Below are 25,479 nucleotides of genomic sequence, written 5' to 3' on the forward strand. Positions count from 1 at the left end.
GATTATACTACGGGACAGTTGTCCTGCAGCAAGGCAGGGACTCCTAGCGTCGTACATAAGTATGATGCTAGGAGCCCGGCTCCTTGCACTGTGTTCGGTCCGGGACTTGCGGCCGAAATACGTCCGTCAATTACGGACGTAATTAGTGTGTGTGCACATACCCTTACCGTACTTTTTCAGTTCATTCCTCCACCAGAAATCCATCAAATCCGTCATCTTCAGTGTCGGAGTTGAACAGTTGGGCGATTTCGGCATCAAGCATGGGGTCCTCCTCTTCATTATCCGAGTCGGTTTCGTTGCTGCTGCTAGGCTCTTCAGTGGTGATTCCAGCCTTCCTGAAAGCTCGGATGACACTGGAGACTGATACATTCTTCCAGGCATCCACGATCCACTGGCACATAGTGGCATAACTCGCACGGCGTTGCCTCCCTGTTTTGGTGAATGTGTGGTCACCTTCTGTCATCCAATGCTCCCATGCAGCTCGCAATTTAACTTTAAATGACCTGTTGATGCTGATATCTAGCGGCTGGAGCTCTTTGGTTAATCCACCAGGGATGACAGCAAGCTCCGAATTAGTTTTCTTCACTTGGGCTTTGACAGTATCGGTCAAGTGGGCGCGCATCGAGTCACAGACCAATAGGGATGGGGATTTGTGAAAAAAGCCACCCGGTCTCTTGACGTAGACCTCCCTCAGCCACTCACTCATCTTCTCCTCATCCATCCAGCCCTTTGGGTTAGCCTTAATGATGACACCAGCAGGAAAATTTTCTTTAGGCAAAGTCTTCCTCTTGAAAATTACCATGGGTGGTAGTTTCTGGCCATTAGCCTGACAAGCGAGAACTACAGTGAAAGATGACTTCTCATTTCCTGTGGTACGTATAGATATCGTACTGGTCCCTGTTTTCTCAACAGTACGGTTTACGGGGATATCGAAAGTGAGGGGAACCTCATCCATGTTAATAATGTGTTCTGGCTGGATATTCTTTTCATTTATCTTGGTTATGCAGTAGGTGCGGAAAATGGCCAGCTTCTCTTCATAATCCTTTGGTAATTGCTGGCACACAGTAGTTCTGGTGCGAATGGAGAGATGACGCCTTTGCATGAAACGAAAGCACCATGAAGGACCTCCTCGAAAGTCCTTGATCTCCATGTCACGTGCTAAAGCAGTGGCTTTGAGTCTAATAGAGACAGTGGAGACGCTTCTACATGCGTTTCTCTGTTCCATAACCCACTGTTCTATTTTGTCCTCCAACTGTGGCCACCTTGCTTTGTTTCCTCGGAAACTCAGTTTGGTCTTCTTTACTTGGCGGAGGTCATCTTCTTGTTTTCTCCACTTACGCACCATGGATTCATTAATGTTGAATTCTCTTGCAGCTGCCCTATTTCCATGCTCTACTGCATAACTTATAGCTTTAAGCTTGAAACCTGCATCATAAGCATGTCTCTTAACAGGAGGCATTTTTTGGGGTAGTGGGTATAGTTAACGCTAAAGCAAAGATATATTGCAAGGATCCTACAGAGCTGTAAGTATCACTCAGTGTGGCTCCTGATTACGGTGGCCGTAATGCTCAATCCATTTATGGATACTGTAAAAACCCAAGTGAAGAATAAATTCATAGGCGCACGGGGGGGAGGAGCATGGTGTGTGCTGTGGTATGCCGCCGCCGACCCCTGCCGCCCACGATAGAGGTAAAGGATCCTGTATGAACCCCTCTCTTTACTGTCGGGTTCATATATAAGGCGCACCGGATTATAAGGCGCACTTTCTATTTCTGAGAAATTCTCAGCATTTTATGTGCGCCTTATAGTCCGGAAAATACGGTAAGTTAAAAAAAAAGATCCTACGATTCTGTAAACTAACGTTCCATCCTACAAACTTGCAAAACAAGAAATCTAAATGAGATTGTAATGGAAATCAGTCCTAAAGATGCTCTGCCCCTAAACTATTCTTACCAACTATACATACTGCACAGAGGATTGGACTTCACAATATAGGTTTGGGCCAAACTAATCAGATTTGTCCCCTAAATGATGTCTCATGATGAGGAATTAAAGTGACTGTCCTGTTATGAGTATAAAAAGGATTTGTAATCGGTAAGTATAGACTACTAAACCACCAGTGAGAAAAAGATGAACTTCCGTTACACACATACATACTGCCACACACATGTGTTAGATCTCACCACCATAGAAGTGCAATAAAAATCTAGAAGATGCCCCCAATATAGGGCTCTGTCATACGGCAGCACGTACAGTGGGCAGCATGGCACGAGGAGAGTCCAGTCTGTCAGCACCCTGTTTTGGCATCTCTGCATGTACGTGTCTCGTGTCATTTTCTAAATCTGGCTCCCAGGATCTGCCGCATCATTGACAGCTCGTACTGTGATAAGCAGATCTCTTACATCAGTGAAAATCACTTACATTATTTGTATCATATGAACATATTTTATTTTATATTCCCGGTAGACAGACAGAAAGGTGAAATCAGCCAACCAGGGGATCCTAATCTCAGAAACAGCGTATACCAAATGGATGAGAAGGATTCCCAACACTGCCCTCTAGAAGTTCCCCTGCGTCCAGAACAGGTGGGGAAAAGCATTTATTTTATTGATTAGACTGCTTTATCTAGTCTAAAGTTTTCCATTCAGTGCATAAGGAGGTTTGTTATATAGTGTCATTTCTTCAGATTTCATTAGAGCCATTATATTATGCCTGGCATCCAACTGGAAAGTACATGAGGGAGTAGCATTGTTAGGCGGGCACTGCCAGTCAGCAGGTCTAAGCTCCCTCTGTCAGCCCAACGGCACCACACAACATAATTGTGGGATGGTAATCGGTTACCATGGCATCCGTGGGCCTAACAAAGCATTACTTCTTGAAAAAAAAAAAATGATCGCGGCTTCAAGTCCCCTCATGGGGGATGGGGAACGCGCATTAATACGAACGCTCATTGGCCTGATCATTGGCCTGTATAAAAGGGCCTTAAAGAGGCTCTGTCACCAGATTTTGCAACCCCTATCTGCTATTGCAGCAGATCGGCGCTGCAATGTAGATTACAGTAACGTTTTTATTTTTAAAAAACGAGCATTTTTGGCCAAGTTATGCCATTTTTGTATTTATGCAAATGAGGCTTGCAAAAGTCCAAGTGGGTGTGTTTAAAAGTCCAAGTGGGCGTGTATTATGTGCGTACATCGGGGCGTTTTTAATACTTTTACTAGCTGGGCGTTCTGACGAGAAGTATCATCCACTTCTCTTCACAACGCCCAGCTTCTGGCAGTGCAGACACACAGCGTGTTCTCGAGAGATCACGCTGTGTCGTCACTCACAGGTCCTGCATCGTGTCAGACGAGCGAGGACACCGGCACCAGAGGCTTCAGTTGATTCTGCAGCAGCATCGGCGTTAGCAGGTAAGTCGATCTAGCTACTTACCTGCAAACGCTGATGCTGCTGCAGAATCAACTGTAGCCTCTGGTGCCGACACGATGCAGGACCTGTGAGTGACGACACAGCGTGATCTCTCGAGAACACGGCTGTGTCTGCACTGCCAGAAGCTGGGCGTTCTGAAGAGAAGTGGATGATACTTCTCATCAGAACGCCCAGCTAGTAAAAGTATTAAAAACGCCCCGATGTACGCACATAATACACGCCCAGTTGGACTTTTACTTTTAAACACGCCCACTTGGACTTTTGCAAGCCTCATTTGCATAACTACAAAAATGGTCATAACTTGGCCAAAAATGCTCGTTTTTTAAAAATAAAAACGTTACTGTAATCTACATTGCAGCGCCGATCTGCTGCAATAGCAGATAGGGGCTGCAAAATCTGGTGACAGAGCCTCTTTAAGCTGCTATATCAAAAAGAGCAAAACTCACAAATATTTTGTTTTTATGTAATTCACTGTAGGCTTCGGATGACTCTGTTGAAACTCAATCAAACACAGGTTTGTGTCAATGTTACTATATATTTCTACTGGAGTGTCTGTATACCTTGATATTAAGTGCCTCCAAATATTTCTGTCCTTTGCTGAAAATTGATCAATAACTTAGATTACTGACTTCGGCTCCGTTCACAATGTGACATATGCAACTGAACTGTTACCACGTGGCATACGTGTTTTTGTCTGATCCATAGTCAACTATGCCTTTTAACACATTTTAGAAAAAGGTATAGCAGGACCCTCCACAGTGAGCCAGAACAAAGAGCTGCTCCGGCAGACCCAGCCCGTCCATGCATTACATTGGATGGCCATTCTATTGGTGAACTGCCATGTAATGTTACATTTCTCTTTTATTCATTCGACGATCCTTTCAATGACCTGGCAGATTTGAGCTATTTTTCCATGTGTGTGTTTAACGATGCCTTTTAATTTCGATTGATGGATCTACTCCTATCCTACAGGATTTTTTGGTTTCTCTTATGGCTAAAATAAAAAGGATATACAAAATATAAAGGTATATTTATGTCACCAACTGGAACAACAGGGGCTGCCAAGGCAGAAGTCAAAAAGCACAAAGCATCATACTTGTAAATGATAGGTGTTCTCTGGGACTAGAACATTGATGGCCTATCCTTAGTATATGCCATCATTGTTCGATCGGTGGGGGTCGGATCTCCAGGACCCCCAGCAATCAGCACAATAAAGGGGATGTGTCGCTTGTCCATACCAGCAGCTGCGCATATTATTGCAAATCACTCCAAAAGTATTCAATGGGGTTGAGGTCATGACTCTGCGGATCAGTCAAGTTCTTCTACACCAAACTCACCCAACCATGCCTTCATGGACCTTGCTTTATGCACTGGGGCACAGTCCTACTTGAAGAGAAAAGGGTCTTCCCCAAACTGTTCCCACAAAGTTGGGAGCATACAATTGTCCCCTGAAGTATTAAGGTTTCTCTTCACTGGAACTGAGGGGCCTAGGCCGACCCCTGAAAAACAACCCCACAGTATTATCCCTTCTCCACCAAACTTTACAGTTGGCACAATGCAGTCAGGCAGGTAACGCTCTCCTGGCATTCACCAAACCCAGACTCATCCATCAGACTGCCAGATAGAGACGCGTGATTCATCACTCCACAGAACACGTTTCTACTGCTCCAGAGTCCAGTGGTGGTGGCTTTACACCACTCCATCCGATGCTTGGCATTGTGCTTGGTGATGTAAGGCTGGCATGCAGCTGCTCGGCCATGGAAACTCATGCCATGAAGCGCCCGGGCATAATTTTTGTGTGAATGTTAATGCCAGAGGAGGCTTGTAACTCTGCAGTTATTGAGTCAGCAGAGCGTTGTTGGTGACTATGCGCCTCGGCGACCCCGCTCTGTAATTTTACGTGTCCTGCCACTTCGAGGCTGATTTGAAGTGTTTCTTAGACTTTGCAATAATAACACTCACAGTTGATCGTGGAATATCTAGAAGAGGAGAAATTTCACAAACTGACTTGTTATAATGTTGACATCCTATTACCGGACCACACTCTAATTCAGTGAACTCTTTACAATGACCCATTCTTCCACAAATGTTTGTAAAGACGACTGCATGGCGAGGTGCTGGATATTATACACCTGTGGCAATGGGACTGAATGAAACATGTGAATTCAATGATTAAAGGCTATGTAAATCTTTCGAGCACTTTTTTTTTTTTTTTAAATATTAAACAATGTATTAGAGGATTTTAGACAACTTTTTAATTGGTTTTTATTAAAAAGTGTTTTTACTTTTTAGATACAGCTTCTATGTATTCTGTATACATAGAAGCCGTATCTTGCACTCAAACCCGAATCCGTCAGGTCAGCGGGACTGATGACTTTGGTAACAGCGGGTCCTGCATGTCTCTGACTCGCAGGATGAAGCTGTTCTCGATTTACATCGAAGTTCAGAACTTAGATGTGATCGACAACAGTTGGAGACCCGCTGCGACTGAAGTTGTCAGTCATGCTGATCTGAGGGATTCGGCTGTGACCACTCGATTCAGCTTCCATGTATCCAGGATACAGAGAAGCTGTATCTCAAAAAGTTTAAAAAAAAAATAAAAAAATTAAAATGTTGTCTCTAAAATTCTCTAATATGTTGTTTTATAAAGAAAAAAAAAAGTGCTGAATGGTTTACATAGCCTTTAACCCCTTGCGTACCTTCGACGTACTATTACGGCGCAGGAATAAACTGTCACTATGTGAAATCACATAGTGACAGAACAGCGGCGGCAGCTGTCATTGACAGCTAACAGTCTCTGCTACCGGCCTGGGGACCAATTAGCAGTCCCCAATGCCGGCGATTGCTGTGATTGGTCAGTCTCTGAAGACTGACCAATCACAGCCGTCTGTGACGTCGTCTGCAGGAGAAAGCTCCTGTCACTTTCTCTGATCTCCTCACTTCTGTGAGATACGTGAGGAGATCAGAGAAAGCGGTGTAAAAAAACAAAACACTATTTTTATTAACCCCTTCCCGAAAATGGGCGTATAGTAACGCCCTGAGGATGAAGCGGGCACAGGAGCTGTGCTCGCTCCATCTTCATCGGATGTCGGCTGTAATATACAGCCGACATCCCACTGCAACTACAGCGATCACTGTCCTCTCCGATCGCTGTAGTTTAACCCCTTAAATGCCGCTGTCAATAGCGACAGCGGCATTTAAGTGATTGATACAGAGGGAGGGGGCTCCCTCTGCACCCCATTGCCCCCCCCCCCCCGCGAAAAATCGCGGGGTTCTGATGGTTGCAATGGCAACCAAGAAGCCTAGCAACGGCTTCCTGGTTGCCAGGTACGGGAGCCTATTAGGTCCTGCCCAAGGCAGGACGTAATAGGCTCAACTGTCAGTTGTAAAGTGACAGTTACAATACACTGCACTACATCAGTACATACAGAAGTAGTGCAGTGTATTGTGCAGGGGATCAGAAGATCAGATCTTCCAGTCCCCTAGTATGTGTAAAATAAAAAGTAAAAAAAAAGTTTTAGATAAATAAATAAATAAATACAAGTTTTACGTAATAAAAACAATAATCGCCTTGTTTCCCTGACCAAGCCCTTTATAATTCGAAAAAAAAAAGACAAAAGCTAGACATAATAGGTATCGCCGCGTTCGTATCGGCCTGACCTAAAAAAATATCATATTATTTATCCCGCACGGTGAACACCGTAAAAAAAATACCATAAAAAACAATGGCAGCATTTCCTTTTTTGGTCACGTTTCAAAAAAATGGAATAAAAAGTGATCAAAAAGTCGCGCGTAGCCAAACATGGTACCAATAAAAACGACAGTGTGTCACGCAAAAAATGTATGTACTCCGCACAGATTACATATGCCCCCACATTATAAACTGAAACACCAGTAAAACACTAAACAAAACTACTACCAAGCAAAATCTGCGCTCCAAAAGCCAAATGGCGCTCCTTCTGGGCCTGGCAGTGTGCCCAAACAGCGGTTTATGACCACATATGGGGTATTACCGTACTCTGGAGAACCGCTTAACAATTTATGGGGCGTATGTCTCCAGTGGTACAAGCTGGGCCCAACACATTGGGCACTGAAATAGCATATATGTGGAAAATGTCCATTTTCAATCTGCAACATCCACTGTGCACTAATTTCTGCAAAACCTTTGGGGGTCAAAATGCTCACTACACTTCTAGATGAATTCCTTGAGGGGTGTAGTTTCCTAAATGGGGTCACTTCTCGGGGGTTTTCACTGTACTGGTACCTCAGCGCAATGCAACATGGCGTCAAAAACAAATTTTGTAAAATCTCCACTCCAAAAACGAAATTGCACTTTTTCCGTTTAGACCCTTGCCGTATGTCCAAATAGCCGTTTACAACCACATATGGGGTATTTCCGTAATCAGGAGAAATTGTGTAACACATTTTGGGGTGTCTTTTCTCCTGTATTCCTTGTGGAAATGAAAAATTCTGAGCTAAAGCTACAGGTTATTGGAAAAAAATAAAAATTCATTTTCACGGACCAATTCTAATAAAATCTATAAAACACCTGAGGGCTCAAAATGCTCACTACACCTCTAATTTAATTCTTTCAGGGGTATAGTCTCCAAATTGGGATCACATCTGGGGAATTTCTACTGTACTGGTACTTCAGGGACTCTGCAAATGCGACATGGCCCCCAGAAACCAATTCAGCAAAATCTGAGCTGCAAAATCCAAGTGCTCCGTCCCTTCTGAGCACTGCCATGGGTCCAAACAGCAGTTTATTACCACATAATGGGGTATTTCCGTAATCAGGAGAAATTGCTTTACAAATGTTGAGGTGCTTTTTCTCCTTTATTCCTTATAAAAATTAGAAAATTCTGTGTTTTTTCCAAAAAAAAGTCTCTTTTCATCTTCACAGACTAATTCCAATAAATTCAGCAAAAAATCTGTGGGGTCAAAATGCTAACTATACCACTAGAAAAATTCCTTGAGGGGTATAGTTTCCAAAATGGGGTCACTTTTGGGGGGATTCCACTGTTTAGGTCCCTCCAGGGCGTTGCAAACGTGACACGGCACTGAAAACCATTCCAGTAAAATCAGAGCTCCAAAATCCAAATGGGGGTCCTTCCCTTCTGAGCCCTGCTGTGGGTCCAAACAGCAGTTTATTACCACATATGGGGTATTTCCGTAATCGCGAGAAATTGCTTTACAAATGTTGGGGTGCTTTCTCTCTTTTATTTCTTGCAAAAATTAGAAATTATTACATTTTTCCAGAAAAAAAAGTAGATTTTCATTTTCACAGACTAACTCCAGAAAATATAATGCTAACTATACCCCTAGATAAATTCCCTGGGGGGTGTAGTTTAAAAAATGGGGGTCACTTTTGGGGGTTTCCACTGTTTTGGCACCACAAGACCTCTTCAAACCTGACATGGTGCCTAAAATATATTCTGAAAAAAGGAGGCCCCAAAATCCTCTAGGTGCTCCTTTGCTTCTGAGGCCAGTGTTTCAGTCCATTAGCACACTTGGGCCACATGTGGGATATTTCTAAAAACTGCAGAATCTGGGCAATAAATATTGAGTTGCGTTTCTCAGGTAAAACCTTCTGTGTTACAGAAGAAAATGTATTACATATGAATTTTGTAAAAAAAAATGAAATTTGAAAATTTCAGCTCTACTTTCCTTCAATTCCTGTAAAACGCCTAAAGGGTTGAAACACTTTCTGAATGCTGTTTTGGATACTTTGAGGGGTGCAGTTTTCAAAATTGGGTGTTTTATGGGGGTTTCTAATATATAGGGCACTCAAAACCACTTCAGAACTGAACTCGTCCCTGAAAAAATTGCTTTTTGAAATTTTCTTAAAAATATGAGAAATTGCTGCTAAAGTTCTAAGCCTTGTGAGGTCATAGAAAAATAAAAGGATGTTCAAAAAACGATGCAAACATAAAGTAGACATATGGGAGATGTTAATTGGTAACTATTTTGTGTGGTATTACTATCTGTTTTACAAGCAGATGCATTTAAAATTGGAAAAATCATAATTTCTTCATATTTTCGCTAAATGTTGGTGTTTTTCACAAATAAGCAATGAATTTATCTACCACATTTTTGCACTAAACTAAAGTACAATATGTCACGAGAAAACAATCTCAGAATCGCTTGGATAGGTAAAAGCATTCCGGAGTTATTACCACATAAAGTGATACATGTCAGATTTGAAAAAATGGGTCTGGTCCTCAAGGCCAAAATGAGCTGGGTACTCAAGGGGTTAAGAGGTGTGTCCCAATACATTTGTCCATATAGTGAATATATTGGTCTGTTAAACATTGTAAAGACCATCTCTGCTTCCAAAATCATCCTATACAAATGTTCACAGATCCACAGAAATATTACTATTTCAGCAGCAGGGAAACCATCCACCAACTTGCAGGAAAGTTGAGACTGTGTGTTCTCCTTATTTTACTGTAGAATTCAATTGCACCGCAGAATTTCTTTCCGTTTTTTGAATCATTTGCACCATTATTTTCATTGGAAGGCCAGAGACTTGCTGAGAAACCATACCGAGGACTAACTAAAGAGATGTGTGAAGTTCCTCAGCATTCTGGAAGTTTACTGATGGTGCCCGCAGACAAAATATCTACAGGGAACATCTCCACAAAGCACCACACGGAGGGCAAGTCTTGCCACATGGCCAACAACTTTATCTTTACACTGCTGAGAGACGCAGGTAGGACATTGTGTCCTGAAATCACAGGTGTAATTAAGCACTTATATGACTTCATATGTACCGTAGAACCCAAACTAGCCTATCTATAGTCCAATCTGATGAATGAGCAGTTCATTGGCTGCCGATTTATGGTCAAATAATTAGTTTTGAACATTTCTCAGGTATCAAGACAGCACTTGTGGGGAAGGTCAGTGACAACAAATTTGTCACCAGCGGTTGTGAACCAATTCCCATTGCATTGGGGTGCTGGAGGATAGCCACAGGCATGTACCTCAAAAGAAATCCCGATGCTGAAGGACGCAGACTTTACCCTCCCAGGATAGAGATGTTTTATAAGGTAATCCTTAAATATAGTTTAGGATATAAATGGTGTGTAGATGTCTGTGCCAGGGTAGCTTAGCAGTGTAGAAAGTAGGAAAAGGTGACACTTCCTCAGCAGGAGGCCTTCCCACTGTAATCCTAAGCATTATCAGAGGTCATATTTTCATTTTGAGGAATCGTCAAAGTGTAGCTCCGCTTAAATAAAATGACTTTGTAAATCGCTCTTAAAGGGGTCGTCCACTGAAATAAAATTGATGGCCTATCCTCAGGACAGACCGTCAATATCTGATGAGTCAGAGGCCGACTCTGCGCACCCCAGCCTTTCACCTGTTTGACGGGGTCATTGTGGTCCGGTGAGCACTACTTCCCTTTCAAATATTACACCGCTCCGTATTGTACAACGTAGCGGCGGAGCACAGGGGCGCTGCGGCCCCTTCAAACTGACTGGTGGGGGGGGGCCAACAGTCAGAACCCCGCTGATTAAATATTGATGGCCTATTCTGAGGATAGGCCATCAATTTCATGCCACTGGACATAAATGAGCTGATCACAAAGCAACAGTTTGCAAATCACTACTTGTCCATTCCCTCTTTCTTTACTAGTGCAGCCATAATTGTCCTCCCCAATTTAAACAAACAAACATAGATTCCATGTAGGTGGTCAATTTATATTGTCCGTGTCCCCTGACACTGTATTTCAAGGTCTTGTGTGTGTGTGTGGATTATATTTCTTTACATACATTGCACTGCACACTCATCAGAGAGAACCCCTTACAGAACGTCACTCCTCCTCAGTCGATCGCCCTGGGTTTTGCTCCCGTCACCCCAGGGTGAGTATAGACTAATGTTATACATACTGTGCCCTCATAGGGATTATACTAGTACTGCAGGCATTTGCGCAGCTGTTACAATCTTAAAAAATACTTTTCTTCAAAACAATCCCATTTTTCGGTACGATACCTGTGTGTGTGTGTGTGTGTATATTGTTTTATCAACAGCACGATGTCTGTGAAGATGTTTGTTCAATGGATCAATTACTGGCCTCAAAGATCAACTGTGCTGGGCTTTCGATTGGTCAGTCTCAAATTGACGTCATACATCACAGTTTGGTAGCCATATTTGAAATTGTGGAGAAAGCTTGTTTGGCTGCCGAATTCATTCTTGTCAATATGAAGGTGAGTACCACATGAAACAAATGAATCCTAATATCTATTCCTATGTCTTAAATGGGGAATGCCAGAATATAACACAGGCTTTTAAAAGTTTTTTGGGAGGAGAAATTTTATGGCCAATAAAGGTCTACACAGATGGAAGAATCTAATGCAGGACTTATCTGATGACAGATACACACACTACGCTGCTGTCATTTTGCTTTTTTCACATTTTGTCCATAAATTTCTCTTACTTCATTCCCATATTCAGGTTCAATTTGGTGTAGACCTTGACAGTAAAGAAATTGTCCTTTCAGATGTCATTGAATATAATTGCTGGCATCAGAGTCAATTAGAAGACAGAAGTCAACAGGATGACAACCAAGTAAGATTCCATTTATCACTGCCTCTGTCATGGTCGGCACAGTCATTCCCCCTTCTCCCGCCATATACATACCTCTCCATGACTTCTTCTTTGTCCAGGCCGAAGCCGCACCTCCAGGCCATCTGGCTAACGGCCTCCGCTGCCGCCGCTCTCCTCCAGGTCTTCTGCCATCATATAGTGCGCACTGACTCCTCCCTCTTTAAAGAGCCAGCGCGCGCCAATTCACCCAGCTTTCCCAGAATACATAAGGTAGTCCTCTGCTCTGAGCCTGAGCAATTGGGTTCCTTGCTAGCCTGCTTATTTCTCTGCTGAATCGCCTTTTGGATTACTTGTTACCGACTCTTCTTGCCCTTGACCTCATTCTGTCTGCCACCTGCCCTGGCCTTCTGCCCGTCTTCTGTTACTACTGTATTCTGCCTGCCCTGACCTGCGGCTTGCCTTACTGTGAGTAGTGACCATCTGCTCTGACTTGAATTGGCCTTGTATCCTACTTACTGTTTTGGTACTATATCTGTTCACATAAGGCGTTTACAATCGGGACAACTCTAGGGGTAGCGACTTGGGGATTTCTAACAGCCACGTTTACATCCCCGTACCTGGGAATCCCTTAGACTTCGCTCACTGTATTAGCTCCATGCCAAATTTGATGGCAACACAAAGGGTCCACACCATCCGCTACTAGCTTTGTGACAGTTTTACAGAAGAGAAAGAGGATTCAGCATAAACCCCTCTGGGAATACGGAGATCCCCGCTGCGTCACTCTATAAATCTTATATAACTACTTTCCCTCGTATAGGTAGATTATACTAACCTTTCGGTGCATGTTCTGTGTTTAAACCTTTAGTGACCATCCATAGTTTTTTTTTTTTACGGCAGTCACTAACGGGTTTATTCTGATGCGTTAGCCTTTTTATGGCGCTGCGACAGAATAAACCAACCTATGTCTACTGCATGTAATTCCATTACTAGGACATTTTAGTGACCCCAATGAGTAACCGAGATGTACTCATACAGTATATATGAAAACCGATTCAAGACGGAGTCTTTAAGCTCAATAAAAATAAATACTTTATTTAATATTCTTTAAAATAACAATACATAAAAAATGAATCCACACTGATGACAATAGGATCACCACAACAGGGATATCATATGCAAATGTAATGCACATGACATAAGAAAATACTAAAGTGCAGTATATACAGGCAGTATGGTTTAGAGACATAAGGCTAAATTGCCAGTGGCTAGCAAGTTGGTATACAATCAATAACCATGTTCTAAGTAGTACAACTACCCATGGCCTACTACTTAAAAATCACCACATAAAAAGTGCTAAGGGCAAAGTTAATGAGGTATCGTCACAATCCCTCACATCAATACATCACCAATACAGACCAGTCATGTGTTGTTCCCAGGAGTGGTGTCCTACCCCAACGCGCGTTACAGCTTGCGCCTTCATCTGGGGGGTCTGCATCAGAATAAAGCAGCTCCGCTGGGAGCAGTAAAATCTCCCTTCTCTCCATTACCGGAGGTAGCGGAGAGCTTGCAGCAGACCTGCGTAAGCGGGCAGGATCAAAATCAGTATTGATCATGCCCATTCAACCCTTCAGATGCGGCGGTCAATAGCGACCGCCACATTTCAGTGGTTTTAGAGGGGGGCCCTCTCTCACCCCATCGGCACACATGTAATGCGATCCCAGGGTGCCAATGTTTTTTTGGCAGGCGGAGGCCAAACAAAGGCCCCCAGGTCTGCCTTTACTGAATGCCAGAGACACGGCCTAACAGATGCCTGTCAGTTTTACACTAATACAGGCAATAATACACTATCATACAGAAGTATTGCGGTGTATTATAAAACCGATCAAATGATCGCATAGTGAAGTCCCCTAGTGGGATTAAAAAAAAAAATGTAAAAAAAGTTTATAACAAATGAAAAAAAAATCCCAAGTAAAAGAAAATGAAAAACTCACTTTTTACCCTTACAAAATGCTTTATTATGAAAAAAACAAGAAAAAACCCCAACTATAAAACTATTACATTATTTAACCTGCACAGTGAACGGCGTAAAAAATAAAAAAAATGCCAGAATTGCTGTTTTCTGTTCATCTGGTCTTCAAAAAAATTTGATAAAAAGTGACATGTACTCCAAAAGCCCCCATACAGCTATGTTAGCAGAAAAATAAACAAAGTTACGCCTCTTAATCCCTTAGTGACCACCAATACGCCTTTTCACGGCGGTCACTAAGGGGCCTTAGGCTAGGCCGTCGCCTTTTCACGGGGGCCCAGTCTAAGTCTTGCACGGGTGTCCTGTGCAGGCTGGAGCTGGTGCTCGGCTGTCTGATGACAGCCAGGCTCCTGCTCCAACGGCCGCGATCAAAGTTTACTTAGATAGCGGCCGTTTAACCTGTTAAATGCTGCTGTCAATAGCGATCGCCGGATTTAAATCATTTGCAGAGGGAGGGAGCTCCCTCTCTCACCCATCGTCGGCCTGCAAATGCAATCGAGGGCCTCCGATGTGGTGCCATGGCAGCCGGGGGCCTGATAAAAGCCCCCAGGTTTACCCTGGGCATATGCCTATTAGGACGCGCCAGAGGCACGTCCTAATAGATTGCCTGTCAGTTTTACACTGACGGGCAATAATGCTTTGGTATACTAAGTATACCAAAGCACTATAGCAGCGATCTAAAGATCGCACAATGAAGTCCCCTAGTGGGTCTAATAAAATAAGTAATAAATGTGAAATAAAAGTTATTTATAAAGATAACAGTAAAAAAAGTTAAACTTTTTTCCATAAAAAGCGGTTTTATTTAGTAAAAGTGTAAAAAATGAAATAAAAGTACACCTATATGGTATCTCCGCGACCGTAATGACCCAAACAATGAAGTTAACGTGTAATTTAAACCGCAAGGTAAACACTGTAAAAGAAAACTGCAAAAAACAACGGCAAAATTGCTATTTTTTTCCATTGACCCCCACAAAGTCATAATGAAAGTTAATCAATGAGTTCCATGTACCCTAAAACAGGACCAATCTAAACTACGTCTCGGCCCGCAAAAAAACAAGCCCTCATATCACTACATTGACTGAAAAATTACGGCTCTTGGAAAGCAACGATCCAAAAAGCAAATAATTTTAGTTCAAAAGAGTTTTTATTGCCCAAAAGTAGTAAAACATAAAAAACCTCTACATATGTCGTAATCGTACCAACCCATAGAATAAAGGTAATGTGTTATTTACGCCGCACAGTGAATGGCGTGAATTTAAAACGCATAGGACAATGGGGAACTTCAGGGTTTTTTTCTACCACTCCCCCCAAAATAAAAGTTTATATAAGTTAACAAAAAAATGATATGTACCCCAAAATGGTGCCATTAAAAAGTACAACTAATCCCACAAAAAACAAGTCCTCATACAGCTATGTCGCCGGAAAGATAAAGAAAAGTTATAGCTCTTTGAATGTGACTATAGAAAAACAAAAATAAAAAAATAACTTGGTCATTAGGGCCTAAAGCAGGCTTTATAAAAGTTATTTAATAAATGATATGTACCCCAAAATGGTGCTATGAAAAAATACAACTTGTCCTGGAAAAAAAAAGTCCTCATACAGCTATGTAGATGGAAAAATAAAAAAGTTATAGCTCTTTGAATGCGACGATGGAAAAACGTAAAAAATAGCTTGGTCATTAAGGGGTTCACTAGAGCGCATCATTTTCTTCCCCTGCTTTTCGCCTAATATTAATGTATGTTCTGCATCCTCCAGAACCTGTTAAGCCCTAAAGGTGAAGGAAGAGTGGTTGTCCTGATGGAATCTGTGTCATACCTTGAGCACTGTGAAAAAATGAAGGCATCATGTGCAAAGTACAGTATTCCATGTGAGCTAAGAGTGTCCTCTGCATACACAGGACCTGGGGAGACCCTGGATATCAAATCACAGTATGAAGGTACATCACTACTGCTCATCCAGAGCTTATTCATGGGTTTGTACGTTCCATGTGTTGCTTTTTCTAATACTCTATAAGGTGCAATATGGAGCTGATGCTGGCCTCCTTTTCCCCAGGAGATGGCACTCCTACAGTTTTTATTACTGTATCTGGAAGAAGTAACGGTTTGGCGTCCATACTTTCTGCAAACACTTCCTATCCTGTCATTAACTGCCCTGCTGTCACAGGAGATTGGAGTGCTCAAGATGTCTGGTCTACCCTCAACGTGCCAGAGAGTATGTGTCTCATGTCATCGTGCTATAAACATACTAAAATACTGGAGAAAGATTTTTCAAATTGATCACCCCAGTCTAAAAGCTAAAATAATGTCTCTATAAATCATAAAGTACCAAAACAGGATATCCCAGAAGCTTGCCTATTCAGAAGTGAGGCCTGCACAATGGATAGTCCGTTTCACATTGACCGTCTGAAGATCCCCTTCATACATTTTATGGAGCACTTGGTGCCCCTTTCCTCTCAGCACTTCAGTTGTATAAGTTGGTAGGGGGCTCTTTTATTGGGTTGTCTGCTTAAGGCGGGATTCACACGACCGGGTCGTTCCCGAGCCCGAGTGTCGGCCGGTAAAATCGGCCATTTTGCCCGGCCGGTTTGCATAAAGTTATTCATCCGTGCCGGGCCGGGCAGATCCGGACAGTGACATCAGCGGCAGCTCCTGAAGGGGAATCCCCATGTATTCGGGGATTCCGCTTCAGGAGTTTCCCCTGATGTCACTGCCCAGATATGGACAGAGACATCAAGCGCTCTGTCCAGGAGCGGAATCCCCGAAAACACGGGGATTCCGCTCCTTCAAGGAGCTAAAGTGCGGCTAGCACATAGCAGAGCGGGGAGATACCTCCCCGCTCTGCTATAGTGGCGTCGCTGCAGTAGTAGCAGCCGCAGCAGCTGCTGCTACTAGCGGCGCCATCGAAGGTGTCGCCGAGCCAGGGTGCTTTTAACAAGCAGGGGAAGGGAGCCAGCGCAGCGCTCCCTCCACCTGCTGTACACCCCGGCCCTGCAACACAGTGTACAGCGATGCCATTCGTCAGAATGGCATCAACTCCTCCTCCTCACATGCACTCTGCGCTGTGAGGAGGAGATAGAGCGCAAGCGCCCGGAAACCCGGCCATCACTCGGAACACATTCCGGTGATGGCCGTGTAATACCCGGCCCCATAGACTTCTATGGGAGCCGGGTGCCCGGGCAAAGATAGAGCATGTCCTATTTTTTGACGGCCGGATTTCCCGGCCGTCAAAAAATCGGTCGTGTGAATAGCCCCATTAGGGGTCTATCATTCCTAATGCAGCCGGGTGCCGGCCGATTTATGAACGGCCGGCACCCGGCCGGGAAACCCTGCCGTGTGAATGAGGCCTTAGGCAACCCGTTTTTGTTAGAGGGAACCCCTAACAATAGGCTGATCACCGGGTGTCCCACTGATAGGACCCCATCAGAAGGTGTTCAATAGTCCATCAATAGACTGTCCATGTAATGCATGGTATTCTGGGTCCTCCGATCGAGAGATGCTCTTTGTAGTCTGTCTCCAATCTCTGGCTATGAATGAAGAATTCCCTAATAAAGTATATTTGAAGATGGGTTTTCTAACAAACAACTTCCCAAGGGTGCGCTCGCATGTAATACTTGCATTGTACTTCCGCAGCGTAAAAATACGCTACCGAAACTACAATGTAAGCCTATGGTCATTAATATGTCCTGCAACTCTTACAGATCTCTCTAGTTCTTGATTTGCTAAATATTTTTCCCAAAGGTATACATTGTAACGTTTTCTGCAGTGTTTATTAATGATGCGGAAAGACAATGCAAGTACGCCATGTATGAGGGCACCCTTAAGGATCTGTATAATACATAAAGTTCCCATATTTTGTATAAAGAGGAGGCCCTTATAGGATTATCGTTTCTGGCCGCATGGTAAAAACCAGATCAAAAATGGAATGGGACAGGGGTGCAATACTCTGCACAGCCGCTACAAATGTAATGACGCTTGCAAGTATGAACTGAGAGGAGAAACGTGGAAACAATGAAGAGGAACGTACGAGCGCTGCGGCTCCTTTAAACAGCTAATTGGCAAACTGATCTAATCTTGATGGCCTATCCCAAGGATAGGCCATCAATTTTAATAACCCGGATAACTCCTTTAGTTTGAACTATCATTCAGGCAAGGTGCGGTGTTCTTACCCAGGTCGTGCTTGGCTCAGAGAAAACACGTGGCAAACGTATTAAAAATTGCTGTAACATTGTGATGTTTTTTTTGTCTTTATTTAATACTCTTTTTGTACCCTCCAGATTTTGGATTTTGCACTGTGGTGTCCCCTGAAGCAGCAGCTCAGTTTTCTGCTCATATTTTAGGACTAACTAATCCCCAGTTGTGGTCCAAGCTGCGCTCCTGCACGCTTAACAAGTGGATCTCTGTGAAACAAGCGGATGAGAAGCTGAGACACTGCAGCATGTGATCTCCATCTACACAGTTTATGTTCTCAGCAGGTCATTCACTATAAGGGCCCAATCAGATGTTGCCGTTGAGATGCAATTAAAACCGCATCTGAAATCCGCATTAGTTTTTAACACGAATAGGTGCGTTTTTTTTATACAACTGCAGTAAAAAATAAAAAAAACTATCAAAAAAACGCTACAAATTGCATTAAAAACGCATGCAGTTTTCGGATGCGGTTCTTCACTGCTATTTTAACACCACAACACAACCGCATCATCTGAATGGACCCTAAAGCATTGCTGTTACCTGCGGTTGGATGTTTCTCCTTTTGTATATTAGTTGATTGGACTGAATTGTTAGGCTGGGATTTGACATTGCGGTTCAAATGCATTTTTTGACACGGCATAAAACACATTTAAACCGCGACGTTAAATCCCATCCGAATTGAACATTGTTACTTAAGACGTGGAGACTCTTAACTGCCCGACCGTCTTTACAGTTTCCAGAGATGCTTGGTGGTGATTCTCATGCCAAGTGCCTCTTTTTATTCAGTGTGAGTTCAAGTTTTATATGGATGTCACAACACATTTTCCTATATTTATTATTTTGTAAATTATGCATTGTTTAGTATTTTTCAATAAACCTTAAAACATTTTCCTGTACTTGCACCACTGGTAATAGGCTGGATTCTCAGTCACGCCTTGTTACATTGTTCATGTTTACAGGAGTTGTCAGGTGAAGCTACATGGCAGACAGTTAGTTGTTCAAGCAACATTGTGAGGGTATGTTCACACGCAGTGAGCAAATACGTCTGAAAATACGGAGCTGTTTTCAAGAGAAAACAGCTCCTGATTTTAAAGACGTTTTTGTGCCACTCGCAATTTTCGCTGCGTTTTTTACGGCCGTTTTTGGAGCCTTTTTCAATAGTCTATGGAAAACGGCTCCAAAAACGTCCCAAGAAGTGTCCTGCACTTCTTTTTCGCGGCCGTTTTTTTACGCGTAAAAAAACGCCGCAAAAAACGCTCCGTCGGAACAGAATGCCGTTTTCCCATTGAAATAAATGGGCAGTTCTGGAGTTCTGCTTCCGATTTTTCGGCCGTTTTTTGGGCGTTTACGGCCCGAAAAACGGCCGAAAATAGGCCTAAGGGTATGTTCACACGGCCTAAACGGAAGCCATTGCCTTGCTCCTGACAATAAGTGTGCGCGCGCGGTCAGCATGATGTGATGCGGCTGGTGCTGCACTAATGAGCGGCGGCGCAGGCACTGAAGACAGAACATGGGGGTGTTTTGCAATGTGCCCGCCATGTTCTCTCTCTTCAGTCACGGCGCTCATTAGTGCAGCGCTGGTCGCATCACCTCATGCTGACCGCACGTGCACACCTGTCAGGAGCGTGACAATGGCTGTATTACACACCCACAGCCCCGCTCTAAGGCCCCATGCACACGACAGCAAAAAACCTACGTTCATTGAACACTGACACCTTTCCGTAGCACTACGGAAGGGTGTCAGTACCGTGGAAATTTTCCGGGAATTATGGAACATGTCCGTTCTTTCGCATTTTGCGGGCCGTGCTCCCATACTTTGTATGGGAGCACGGCCCGAAAATGCCGCTGTCAGTCAGCGGCCGGCCGTGCCCGCAATCGCGGGCCGTGATTGCGGGCACGGTCGTGTGCATGGGGCCTTACTACATTCATTTGTTACAATACTAAGCTGTGCGGGCACAAATGCTTAGTATCAAAATACATGTATTAGCGGTATCGAACCATTTGAGGGTGCACAGCATTGAAATAGTATCTATATTTTGATGCATCGTGCAACCCTAAATGGGACTCCTGGCATCACAGACATTTATGATGTTAGGAGACTCTGCCTCCTCATGGAACTGCTTTTCTGTACTATATAATTGTGTTCCGTACAGAACAGCAGTTCCGTGAGTCGGGTCTGGAAACCTGTCCCACACACGGACCGCTTTTCACGGCCCGAACTCTGTCGTGTGCAAGAGGTGTTACATATTAGCACCATACAATGCCAACCTAACTGCACCACACATGGGCATCATCATAATAACGACTTTGATTGTGCAAATCATACCAGCCATGTCCACAAACTGGTGCTATATATTGCTATCCCCTGCTTAAACAGTGTTTAGATAATAGCATCATACAGTGTTGACATAATGCCTCCACATAAAGCCCAAATATTACCTAGATAATACCCCGAAACAAAGCACAAATTATATTAATGCACAAGTACACATGTTCACACTATTACATACTTTTATTAATGCACTCACTGTATACAGATACACCATATAGACAAATATATTGGGATACCTACAGGAGCTTTTATGACATCCCATTATAAATCCATAGGCATTAATATAGAGTTAGTCCCTCCTTAGCAGCTAAAATAGCTCCCCCTCTTCTGGGAAAGGTTTCTACAAGATTTTGGAGGGTGTCTGTGGGAATTTTTACCCATTGATCCAGAAGAGCATTTGTGAGGTCAGACACTGATGTTAGACAAGAGGGCCTGGAACACAATCTCCATTCTAGTTCATTCCAAAGCTGTACGATGGGGTTGAGGTCATGACTCTGTGCGGGCCAGTCAAGTTCTTCCACACCAACTCACCCAACTGTGTCTTCATGGACCTTGCTTTGTGCACTGGGGCACAGTCATGCTGGAACAGAAAAGGACCGAACCCCACACTGTTCCCACAAAGTTGGAAGCATACAATGGTCCAAAATGCCTTGGTATGCTGAAGCAGTAAGATTTCTCTTCACTGGAACTAAGGGGTCTAGGACATCCCCTGAAAAACAACCCATAGCATTATCCTCCACCAAACTTTATAGTTGGCACAATGCAGTCAGGCAGGTAACGTTCTCCTGGCATTCACTAAACCCAGACTCATCCATCAGGCTGGCAGATAGAGAAGGGTGATTCATCACTGCACAGAACCGTTTCCACTGCCCCAAAGTCGAGTGGTGGCGCGCTTTACACCACTCCATCCGACGCGTGGCATTGTGATTGGTGATGTAAGGCTGGCATGCAGCTGCTCGGCCATGGGAACTCATGCCATGAAGCTCTCCGCACAACGCCTTTAAAGGAACAGTGTCACGAAAAAAAAAATGTTAACATCAGTTTGATTTTAGTCTTTTATTAAAAACTTTTATATTTATTTTTGTGTTTGTGTTTTACTTTTTTTTATTTTTACACTTTTTCTTCCCTATGGGGGCTGCCATTTTTTACTCCATTTCTGTATGTGTCGATTAACGACACATACAGACATGGAGTACGGCAGCTACAGTCCCATAGTGAATGCGAACAGGGCCCGTTCCATCCACTATGGTGTACGCCGTCTGCGCGGGAACGGCGCATGCGCCGCTCCCACACAGTCAAAGTTGAACTGTGCGCCGTCCGGCCCCATTTTCCTGTGGACCGGAAGTCGCGGCCGGACAGTAAGATTACTACTTCCGGTCGCGGCTTCCGGACTTGTGCACTTGGAGCAGCGGCAGCAGACGGACCGGAGGGAGCGGCGGCGACTGGAGCAGGTAAGTGATTTCTATGTATGTTCGTGTTTTACTGTGTATTTACTAGTGTATGTAAACCTTCTACACTGTGTGTTAGCTCAAAAAATGGCGACACACAGTGTAGGAGGTTAGACCGTTCAAACCCCTCGTTTCTCCCGGCACTAGCCAGGATAAAGGAGGGGGGGATTCTGAGAGCTCACTAGAGCGAGTGAGTTTTTCCCAATTTTGCAGCATAAAGCAATGTGGTTGCTTTACCACATGCAATGCTGCAATTTTGGGAATTGCTCCATCTAGTGACCAGCGCTGGGAAATATTATAAATTAGAATCTAATTCATAATATTTCCTGACTCGTGAAAAAAAAAAAAAAATTAGAACAATGTTTAATCACCTACACACTAACTGTTTAACTAAAAAAAATAAATACATTTTTTGCTAGCAACACATTCCCTTTAAGAGCTGGATTGCTTAACCTAGTATATCAGTACATGGGCTGCAGGCCCAGTTCTTAGACGTCTACATGCCATATCACAGAGAAGAGCAAGAGCGCTGGGTGAATGTTGAAATGTCAATCACTGTAAGCACTAGTGACCCCACTGATGATAAATAAATAATTTAATACGTTAATAAAAAAAACAGTTGTGCCGCCCCCCACACGTTAGATGGAATTTTGGCCCACTCCTCTTTGCAGATCATCTGTAAATCATTAAGATTTCGAGGCTGTCGCTTGGCAACTCGGATTTTCAGCTCCCTCCATAAGTTTTCGATGGGATTAAGGTCTGGAGACTGGCTAGGCCACTCCATGACCTTAATGTGCTTCTTTTTGAGCCACTCCTTTGTTGCCTTGGATGTATGTTTCGGGTCATTGTCGTGCTGGAAGACCCAGCCACGAGCCATTTTTAATGTCCTGGTGGAGGGAAGGAGGTTGTCACTCAGGATTTGACGGTACATGGCTCCATCCATTCTCCCATTGATGCGGTGAAGTAGTCCTGTGCCCTTAGCAGAGAAACACCCCCAAAACATAATGTTTCCACCTCCATGCTTGACAGTGGGGACGGTGTTCTTTGGGTCATAGGCAGCATTTCTCTTCCTCCAAACACGGCGAGTAGAGTTAATGCCAAAGAGCTCAATTTTAGTCTCATCTGACCACAGCACCTTCTCCCAATCACTCTCAGAATCATCCAGATGTTCATTTGCAAACTTCAGATGGGCCTGTACATGTGCCTTCTTGAGCAGGGGGACCTTGCGGGCACTGCAGGATTTTAATCCATTACGGCGTAATGTGTTACCAATGGTTTTCTTGGTGACTGTGGTCCCAGCTGCCTTGAGATCATTAACAAGTTCCCCCCCATGTAGTTTTCGGCTGAGCTCTCACCTTCCTCAGGATCAAGGATATCCCACGAGGTGAGATTTTGCATGGAGCCCCAGATCGATGTCGATTGACAGTCATTTTGTATGTCTTCCATTTTCTTACTATTGCACCAACAGTTGTCTGCTTCTCACCCAGCGTCTTACTTATGGTTTTGTAGCCCATTCCAGCCTTGTGCAGGTCTATGATCTTGTCCCTGACATCCTTAGAAAGCTCTTTGGTCTTGCCCATGTTGTAGAGGTTAGAGTCAGACTGATTAATTGAGTCTGTGGACAGGAGTCTTTTATACAGGTGACCATGTAAGACAGCTGTCTTTACTGCAGGCACCAAGTTGATTTGGAGCGTGTAACTGGTCTGGAGGAGGCTGAACTCTTAATGGTTGGTAGGGGATCAAATACTTATTTCTCTGTGCACAATGCAAATAAATATATATAAGTTTGACTATGTGATTTTCTTTTTTTTTTTTTATATAATCTATCTCTCACTGGTAAAATTAACCTAGCCTAAAAATTCTAGAATGTTCATGACTTTGACAGTGGGCAAACTTACAAAATCAGCAAGGGATCAAATACTTATTTCCTCCACTGTAGCTAGTTCACATAAATCATTAATGATAATCAAAAGGATTATAACATCAAGTTAAAGATCAAATATTGCAGTATAGTGAGCTAGTGATAGACCCGCTCAGTAATGGGTAGTGTGCAGATCATGCGTTTGATTGTTGGATATATTCCGCACATCAATAACAATGTGTTAGCTGTGGATACAAGATAGGTCTAACTTCTTGATGCACCACGTAAGTGTATTCACATGTACAGTCTATGGATCCCACTATATAAGGATACAGTGAAAGAGATACAATCAATATGCATAGCCTATAGATCTCACTATAGGAAAATACAATGAAAAAATTCAATAAATTGCATAAACATAGCATGCAAATTTTAGCCAACAAGATTTGTTCAGCAGCACGTCAGATTGTATACTTATCGCCAATAATTATGGCTTCTGAATTGTAGATCAACATGTTGTCATTGCATTCCATCTGTGCTCTCGATCTGTCAGATTGCAAGCTTTTATGCTTTTCCAAAGATCATGTTGTAGCCGACATCCAGGCCGGAACCACAGAGGAGCCCAGAAGGCAATAGTGGTTTCAAAGGGAAACAGTTATTGTTCCAATAAAGAGAGTTCCTCGATGGACCATATATCATATGGGTTTAAAGGGAGGCAAGGTAGAACGAGACGCATGTGTATCAACCACGTCTCTATAATCATCAGGCTCTTAAATCATCCTGCTCTCATCGGTGTAGAGGTTATACGTATCAGACGTGTATGCAGCAAGCGGTTCCACAGATCAGTCCACACACTGCTCGGCATGCAATGTCACAGAAAGAGTGCGTACGCTGACGCGTTTCGTCACCACGTGACTTCCTCAGAGCGTAACCCCATCAATGACCACCTATTTTAATGGACTGACAGCCAATCAAAAATCAGAATCACCGTCATTCAATTCAGTTCAATCCTAGGTGCACAATATAATATCAAGTAAGTGTACAGATTCATTTTTGTGTTAATACTCAATTCCAGGTCATCGCCAGGTGGATATCAGGAAAATAGAACAAAGTAAACATAAGATAGTACAGATAAAAAGAGAGGGAAACAAAAGAAAAGAGGAAAAGAAAAAGATGCAGGCTGGGTCCCGAGAGTCCGTCCATGCAACATAAAGTCATGTGAACAGAGTCCCGGGACCCATACCACATCAAAGAAACATATGCAATTTAAATTCATTATTTATAGCCCAGGGGATTAATCGTTTTAAGGGTGTAAATCCACATACTCTCCCTCTGTAGCAGCAACCGATCACGGATACCGCCCCTGTTTCCTCTAGGGAGTTGGTAAATAGCCATGAATGATAATCCTCCTGGCGATTGTTTATGATGTTCTTTAAAATGCATGGCTAGGGGACTCTTTTCTTCTCCCTTCCGTATATCCCTTACATGTTCAGAAATTCTCAGCTGAACTTCCCTTATTGTTTTCCCAACGTAATTTTTTTTACATGGACAGTATATTAAGTAGACAACCATCGATGAACGGCAATTAAGGAAACTTCGAACATTGAATTCTTTACGGCCACAAGAGTCTAAGAATACATTTGATTTTTTTA

The 25,479-nt window shown here is 43.3% G+C and overlaps 1 protein-coding gene across 4 annotated transcripts in view; it reads left to right on the forward strand.

Annotated features, from left to right (window-relative positions):
- Positions 1-19,075, forward strand: part of LOC142750998 (uncharacterized) — a 32,253-nt gene extending 13,178 nt beyond the window's left edge. For 2 of the 4 annotated variants that reach the window (XM_075859972.1, XM_075859967.1), the window contains exons 10-18: positions 2,467-2,585; positions 3,904-3,940; positions 9,947-10,138; positions 10,300-10,475; positions 11,457-11,633; positions 11,881-11,994; positions 15,755-15,935; positions 16,052-16,210; positions 18,273-19,075. In XM_075859972.1, coding sequence (XP_075716087.1) covers positions 2,467-2,585; positions 3,904-3,940; positions 9,947-10,138; positions 10,300-10,475; positions 11,457-11,633; positions 11,881-11,994; positions 15,755-15,935; positions 16,052-16,210; positions 18,273-18,439 — 1,322 coding nt within the window. In that variant the 3' untranslated portion in view covers positions 18,440-19,075. The remainder of the gene's footprint in view (positions 1-2,466; positions 2,586-3,903; positions 3,941-9,946; positions 10,139-10,299; positions 10,476-11,456; positions 11,634-11,880; positions 11,995-15,754; positions 15,936-16,051; positions 16,211-18,272) is intronic. The other 2 variants (XM_075859987.1, XM_075859980.1) reach the window with 2 other exon arrangements.
- Positions 19,076-25,479: the final 6,404 nt, after the last annotated feature.

Source organism: Rhinoderma darwinii, chromosome 1, assembly GCF_050947455.1.
Source record: "Rhinoderma darwinii isolate aRhiDar2 chromosome 1, aRhiDar2.hap1, whole genome shotgun sequence".
Taxonomy (NCBI): Eukaryota; Metazoa; Chordata; class Amphibia; order Anura; family Rhinodermatidae; genus Rhinoderma; species Rhinoderma darwinii.